The 7,704-nt window shown below is 42.2% G+C and overlaps 1 protein-coding gene across 3 annotated transcripts; it reads left to right on the forward strand.

The window, feature by feature from the left end:
• The first annotated feature begins 1,998 nt into the window (after positions 1–1,998).
• zbtb49 (zinc finger and BTB domain containing 49) lies at positions 1,999–7,391 on the forward strand. 3 transcript variants are annotated; one of them, XM_026168594.1, is made up of 8 exons: positions 1,999–2,177; positions 2,511–2,711; positions 2,801–3,909; positions 4,011–4,057; positions 4,126–4,217; positions 4,600–4,682; positions 4,853–5,014; positions 6,152–7,391. In XM_026168594.1, the coding sequence occupies exons 2-8, from the start codon at positions 2,560–2,562 to the stop codon at positions 6,868–6,870; spliced, it is 2,364 nt and encodes a 787-aa protein (XP_026024379.1). In that variant the 5' UTR covers positions 1,999–2,177; positions 2,511–2,559; the 3' UTR covers positions 6,871–7,391. The 3 variants fall into 3 exon arrangements, with proteins under 3 accessions (XP_026024379.1, XP_026024378.1, XP_026024380.1); XM_026168593.1 differs by lacking the exon at positions 1,999–2,177 and having other exon boundaries at positions 2,192–2,711; XM_026168595.1 differs by lacking the exon at positions 1,999–2,177 and having other exon boundaries at positions 2,193–2,711; positions 4,144–4,217.
• Positions 7,392–7,704: the final 313 nt, after the last annotated feature.

Genomic DNA, 7,704 nt, shown 5'->3' on the forward strand with positions numbered 1-7,704 from the left:
TCCGCCACTGGCAGGGGAAGTGGTGGTGGGTGGAGATAGGCCTCCAAACCTTGGAGGGCCTGAGATGTCCCCAGAGAGGTGCCGTCTGATACCCAACCTGACATATAGACACAGACATACAGGCACACACAGACACAAACATCCATTCCCACCCTCATGCTCTCATATGCACTTACTCCACACTCAACCAACGTGGAGACAGACATAAAGAGACGCTGTACACACGATCACACTCCCCAAGCGTACTCTACGAACCGGGTCTAGGTACCCTTGCCCCTGGAGGAGGGAACTGCACCCAGACCCAGGTGGTGTTACCCTTTTCCCTGCGGTGGGGAGAGGCAGACCGCCCCGGCTCCGCAGCAGCAGGGAGGCCCTACACTCCAGACCGCAGTCGGACGGCCAACTCCTCCTGGCCCCCCGCTCCAGCAGGCCGCAGAGAATGGGGGTGAGAGAAGACTCCAAACCTCCCTCCACCCGCTCATTGTAGTGTTGATGCATGTGTGTTCTAAGGTGCAATTGATCAATATTAAATTGATTAACCATTTCTTTATTCACAATGATCGATCCCCCATATTTCATGTTTTCTGCTGTGATTTCTGTAAAGGTTGCTGTGTCATCACTGCTGACAGTATCTGGATTTCTCGTGTTATTGTCTTTTTTGGTTTCTTGGTGGATTTCTATGGAAATCAGGCTCCAATTGTTAAGGCAAGACAATTTCTTAATCACCTTATATTTTTGGAGCATTTTTTTTCCTTGCAGCAACAAGTTTTAGCAGGGAGGGCGTCGCTGTCTGAGCAATCTGCCTGAAATTGCTCCCCCTCCTCTTTTTGGTTTTGTTTTTTGCCTAGTTTTGTTTTTTGGTGTTTTCGTATGGAAATCAGGCTCCAGTTGTTAAAGCAGGACAATTTCCTAATGGCCTTATATTTTTGGGGCATTTGTTCCTTGCAGCTGCAAGTTTTAGCAGGGAAGGCCACTGATTTTTTTTTTCCTGGGCAGGCCTCAGTGCTACACCTGCCAAATCCGAACACAGGTCCAACATGTTGCATATAGACTCTATAGTGGTGCGATCTGGGTGACCTGCCTGAAATTTCTCCCACTGTTCTTTTGTAATGTTTTTTTTTGTACTGTTCAAGGAGTTGCCACACAGTGTTTGCTGTGGCATTTTTCGGATTACTCGTGGCTGTGTAATCTTCCATTATGTTTGAATTTGTGCTTCTGTGTTGAGAATTTAGAGTCGCTTTGTTAAAGATAAAGGTTTTTGAACTTCTGTTCAGAGCCATATATGCTATCCCAAAGGCGTCTTGCCTTGTCTATATGAGAATATAGGCTCTGCCTTGTCTTTTGATCGTAACAGATCTTTATGTGCAGGTGAATGAATTTACCCTGACTAAAAGGACCATCTATTTGTTTTTGTTTTTTTCAATTTTATACAAATCTTTTGGTTGGATTTTCATGCCTGGCTTCAATCGAGTGGGATTCAAATTACCCCGTTTACCTTAAATATGATATTGTTTGGAATGTTTCTGAAGGAAAAGAAAGTCAATTGTGGTGTTAATGTTCTATTAATCTTGTGTAAGCAATATATACATAAATGTCATTTTTTAAGACCAAACCAACCTTACTTCACTGGAAAAACGACCTGAACCTGTTATCTAAATCTTTGACTTTCGTTAAAAAGAAAAAGGCTGCATTTTTTGTTTCCTTTTCGGAAGATTTTGATTTAGTGAGTTAATATTCTGTTAACTTTTATGACCCCGTCTTTATGTCTTCTTTTTCTTCTTAAAAAGGTTGAAAATTGTATTTTCTGAATGTATAATATATGGTGCATTTTGTTTGTATGTTGATTTTGCTAATAAAAAAATAAAAAAAGGACCGTTTGGTCGCTACATTATTAGTCTTCCCTGTGCAAATGCAACCAAAGAAAAGTTCCGAGCAGGCTGGAAACGAGCCTCATGTAACCTTTTTTTACAAGTATGAACCACGTGGTTACTTTTAGCATGTCCTCTCCTTACAGTGACTTTACCCGTTCCATTATTTAACACGGTATATCTGTATAATGGTTAGCGGTATTTATTAGCGTTTAGCAACTCGAAATGCAAGCTACACCAGGAAGTGACGTATTATCATGCCTGTCGAAAAGTGACCTATCATCCAAATAAAAGTTGGGATCCTTTAATGTAAGTTTGACCCCCATCTTTATGGGCTAAGATAATATATAAGTCACAGTACCGAGGAGCAGTTCTCGGTTGCAAATGTAATGCATTCGGGATTTTGTGCTCAATCGATTTACGCCGCTTAATAACATGGGTGGCTAGCGTAGCTTTGTAAAGCTTAGCAGTTTGTGTCCAATTTTTGCATGGGTGGTCTTGCTGCAGAGACACACTGGATTCTGCGCGGCTGTTGAATCCCATATGTTCGAAACTGCTCTTAGCGCTTCCTGGCTCGCTGGCAGGAGAAATGACATCTCTGGTTAATCACTCGTTGTTGTTTTTAAACTTGTGTCACCTTAGCTCGCTTTTTGATGAAGACTTGAGTGAGTGGTGGAGCCGCTGAGTAACCATGGACAGTTTGTCCAGCCACAGCTCCTACCTCCTCCAGCAGCTTCAGGAGCAGAGGATTCAGGGTCTGCTCTGTGACTGCATGCTGGTGGTCAAAGGGGTTTGCTTCAAAGCCCACAAAAACGTCCTGGCCGCCTTCAGCTCCTATTTCAGGTGCCATTATCTCGTTTGTAATAAACGTTAATCATACCGAGTTGCTTCAAGGTTTCCAGATGCATTAAGTATTACTCTGATCTTTTCAGGTCCTTGTTCCAAAATTCCCCCAGTCAGAAGAATGACGTGTTCAACCTAGTTATCCAGGATGTCAGTGGCATTGGCCAGATATTGGACTACATGTATACCTCCCATCTTGATATTAACCAAGATAATGTGCAAGCACTCCTAGATATCGCACAGTGTTTGCAGGTTCCGAATGTGCAGAGCATGTGCAATGCTTTCCTCAAGCCCTGTCCTCCACCAGTGGAAATGCCTTCGTTTTCGCTCTCAGGCATGTTGGGTTCAGAGCATGACTGCCTGCTTGGAAGCAATCTTCCTAACGATGTTGACCTGCCCTGTCCCTCTGAATCCCAGAGGCCTGGCTTCAGCAGTGACATGGACCACACCAGAAGGATGCCAATTTCTGTGCCTAACAGCAGCTCACACTGTGAAATGGGTAGCAGCTCTCAGGCACCAGTAGAAAAGCAGCTAGTTCATGGGTACAAGCTCCGCAACTTCTACAGTAAGCAGTACTTTAAACAAAGTGCAATACAGAGCAGTAGTGCAAATTCAAGCCAGGGCCCTTCAGTGGTGGAAGAGCAGCAGTGTCAACTTGTGATAAACCAGGCAGGCAACAGCACCCCCGTGAACTCAGGAAACACAGTTCAGCCTAATCAGTCTTCCATATCAGTGAGTGTGGACAGGAACCCTGACTCTTCTCTCACACCCTCAGATAATCTAAACACTCCTAACCCAGACTCCTCAATGAACAAGCCAATGCGCCCAAAGAAGGCCGTCTACCTGAAGAAATATAACTATCTTCGGTCTCAGAAGGCTTTGGAGGAGATGTGCACTGAATCAGTTATTGAACCTGTCCTTAGCTGTTCAAAGGAGAGCCTTCAAGGAGAGACAGTGGTCCAGGTTCAAGCACCAGAAGCTCCTGTAGAAGATAGCACTGCAGCCAGAGATGAGGTTGCAGACACAGCTGCAGATGCACAGCTTCCCAGTCCTCCACCTGTGAATGAAGAGGAGCAAAATCTAAAGCCTGTGCCGGAGACAGCTCAGCAATCGGGACACAAGCAGTACTGCTGTGAGGTGTGTGGGAAGATCTTCAAACACCCGAGCAACCTGGAGCTGCACAAGCGCTCGCATACCGGTATTTCCTGATTTTAACGGCTCTAGAATCACACATTTAAGGTTGAATTATAGGAATGAATTATAATGCTCTTAGGCATAAACTGATCTGTTCTGTTATAGGCGAGAAGCCCTTTCAGTGCAACGTTTGTGGAAGAAACTTCTCACAGGTATTTTCTTTTGTGCTCTTCTAATGTAATAGTTATTCTTAGATGTTCATATTAAACTCAGATGTCAGACGGATTCTGTCTTACAGGCTGGAAATTTACAGACACATTTGCGGCGTCATTCTGGGGAAAAACCATACATCTGTGAGCTGTGCGGGAAAAGGTAAAGTGACTTGGATTGATCTTCATTTGTCTTCTTTTGCCATCTCCCTGTCTCTACTTTAAGCATTTTCTTGGTTTAACTGAGTTTGCCTTTACTAAGACAAAAAGTGCTTCCAAAGTTTTCCCAGGCTTGTTAATATTATTCTATCACTTGTTCAACTTCACACATAAATAATTGTAGTTGCATAATAACACACTAATGAGGAACTGCTGTGAGTAATTAACAAAGTGAAAGAAAATATAATTTTCTTGCCTAGCACATAATATACTATAATATCCAATAAATATATGATATGATATTTTCCACTTACCATATAGAGATATAGAGATATCAAAACTGATGATTTCTTTACTGTCCTTTATTATACATCTGTGTTTTCCAGCTTTACTGCATCAGGGGATGTCCAACGTCACAAAGTGGTGCACACAGGAGAGAAGCCACATCTGTGTGACATATGTGGCCGAGGTTTGTGGCATCTCTCAGCACGAGCAATAATCTCAGTCAGTCATTTGATAATACAACAATCTGAGAATTTGTAATGTCTTGCTGCTAAAGTGAGCTCCTGCTGATGTTTAATAGTAGCTTGAACTGCTTTTATTGAGAAATGCATTTCTTGTTCCTTGTTAATTGTTCAGGATTTAACAACTTGAGCAATCTAAAGGAGCACAAAAGGACTCACGCGACAGACAAGACGTTCACCTGTGACCAGTGTGGAAAGTCCTTCAACACGCACAGAAAGCTTCTGAAGCACAAGGCCCGGCATGCTGGGGAAAAACCTCATAGCTGCGCCACCTGTGGTAAGTTATAATGTCACAATCTATTTAAAAAAATATTTTTAAGAGTCTACAACAGGCCCAGTTATTTAACATAACTTTCAGCAGTATTTTAGTAATGGAAAATCAAATCTATTCTCAGGTTGGAATAATAAAAAATCTGGATTAGAAACTTCCTAGCAGCCAAACTGTTAGGTGGAGCTCGACACTGGTTGGTTAAATAGTTCCCATTTTTGAAAACAAAAAACAGCAAAATGCACAAAAAAGAAAAAGAATATTCAACTGCTAGTATTGTATTTTGAATACTTTGTAAGGTCACTTTAAGTACTTTTAGTGCAGTTAAATCAACACATTTTAGGGTCAACGTGACAGAAATGCAGATGTGATATGTGAATGTGAGATCAGAGGTCTAATTTGACACCATATTTGGTAGCAAACTTTAATGTGATATTTAGAATCCCCATTTACCCGTATGATTTCCTAAATATCATCAATACAAACAATGGCTGTAAGAAACATCGTTTTAAGTAGCTCTACATACAGTAGCCTTATTATTATCACTTTGACCTTTGACGTAGATTAATCTTTTGACCTTAAAGGAGAGGTCAGAGGTCAGCTATGATATGATATTTTTAATACTGTTATTGTTCATCTATATGCTGACTATACCCACCAAACTAGTTATAAGTCTTTTTATACATTTTCAACCAACAAATCATTCAGTTGACCTTAAAGACCTTTGTGGAAGTAAGCATAATTTTAATTCATAACATAACGTAGGTTCCTTGATGGATGTAATTACCATTAACAATGTACAGTTTTGCCACAAAGGTAGACCCAACACCAAAACAGCAGCTGTCTGTTTCCTTCACAGACATTGTTTCAGTCTTATAGAGCCACGTTTTACAACAATTTGTACTGACACACTCGGAATCGACACTACAACCAAGGTTGTTGCAATATTATTACATTAGCTAACAAGTCCAGCTGGTCTTGGAATGCAATGGAAAGCCAAAAGTGTAAATGGCATTTACCTGCATATTCTTTAAGGCTCTTAAAGCTTGTTTTTCTATGACAGCATTTTTTTCCCCATGTTGTCATTGTTTAAACATGATGTGCACACGGTGTTATTCATTTGAGATTTCTTATGAATTAATACAGGGAAGTGTTTCATTGGCTCAGGAGACCTACAGCGTCACATACGGTCACACACCGGTGAGAAACCTTACATCTGCAATACCTGTGGAAAGAGCTTCACCCGGTCTGCCATGTTGAGAAGACATAGCAACATGCACTGCAAGGGGCCTCCAGTTGAGAGTCAGGTCACTGTCAACTCTGAGCAGACACATAGCGCAGATGGCGGCACGTCATTACCCAAAGCTGTCAGCCACAGTAAACCTGCTGCTGCCAGTGAGCAGCATTTCTCTGCTATGATGCCCCACACAGAGTTAGAGAAATCCTCAGCGCCGGCTCCTTCGCCATCACAAGCAACACCACATATAGAGACTTCACCTCCCAGCATTCAACTGAGCCCAGGATCTACCCCGCTTCCAGAGCTGCGCTCCCTGGTTCCCCATCACCTCCTTTCATCCGGCCACCAGGAAAGAACTGCAACCCTATCTGCCACAGATCGTACGAAGCTGGCCAAACCCCACGTATTGCAGGAAGCGCCATATGGTCCGTATGTCGAGAACGGGAACATGCCAATGGATAGAGGCCCAGCGGGGAGGCCCTACCTGCCTCCTACAGACAATTACTGCAGTTCCCTCACAGGGACAAGCAGGCCCTATAGGTCCAGTGAAGGCCAGTTTATCTCTAGTGTAACTCTGTGGGGCCTAGCAATGAAAACGCTCCAGAATGATAATGACATGGAGCAGTAAGCATGTCATGTCACACAGCATTGCCGGATCAGCTACCCAGTGAACTTAAGTGACTTTTACTCAACTGAATCATATTTCTACCACCTGGATCATGAGGGACATCAAATCAGAAAGGACGGGGCCTTCTCTCTCGCTAGTCTGCTAAGTAGACCGGAGAGCAGCTAGAACAGCAGCTTGCTTGAGACAAATGATAAGCTGAGGGGCTGTACAAGACCCAGTATAAGATATTATCCTGAACTCTAAATCATGCAAAACTGAGGTCTGCAAGGCACCGACGTCACAGTGCAGCGGGTATTTTCAGGGCTCTGTGATTCAGTGGGGTTTATCGTTTGAAACTTTATTGTTCCAAATCTAAACATCCCAGGATGCATCATGCATCAGCTACATTCTTTCATTTGGTTTGTACTGCGCTGCACTTTAAGATGTAAAGAAATGAGCTTGTTAATGATTAAATATTTGTGCAAGATCTCTCTGTGATATATTTATGTAAGAATTAAAGACCTACCCTTTCTGTATTGTAATGTCTCAGTGTTATTTAAAAGGAAGACATTAACTTACACAGCATTTTAGTTTTTCCAGTGTTCACTGTGTAGCAGGCGAGTAGCTATATGGGGAAGATATATTAAATTTAAAGTTTAGGGTCAGCTAAGCAAATACTCTTTTGTTTTTTCTTCTTGTTTGTATAAAATGAAATATTAAATTGATCAAAAACACCACATGGAATAGCCTCCATCCCACGATTCTAAGAACAATAAGATCCATTCACATGAATAAGCAAATTTTAAGCTGTGCTAATATTACTGGAAAACTGAATTTCTAGTGCTGTCAGCATTA

The sequence above is a fragment of the Astatotilapia calliptera genome, chromosome 5, assembly GCF_900246225.1.
Source record: "Astatotilapia calliptera chromosome 5, fAstCal1.2, whole genome shotgun sequence".
In the NCBI taxonomy this organism is placed as follows: Eukaryota; Metazoa; Chordata; class Actinopteri; order Cichliformes; family Cichlidae; genus Astatotilapia; species Astatotilapia calliptera.

Coding starts and splice junctions, on each gene's coding strand:
- zbtb49 (XM_026168594.1), top strand. CDS start 2,560: ATGGACAGTTTGTCCAGCCACAGCTCCTACCTCCTCCAGCAGCTTCAG. Junction 4,058..4,125: donor GTGGAAGAAACTTCTCACAG/GTATTTTCTTTT, acceptor CTCAGATGTCAG/ACGGATTCTGTCTTACAGGC. Junction 4,683..4,852: donor GTGTGACATATGTGGCCGAG/GTTTGTGGCATC, acceptor TTAATTGTTCAG/GATTTAACAACTTGAGCAAT.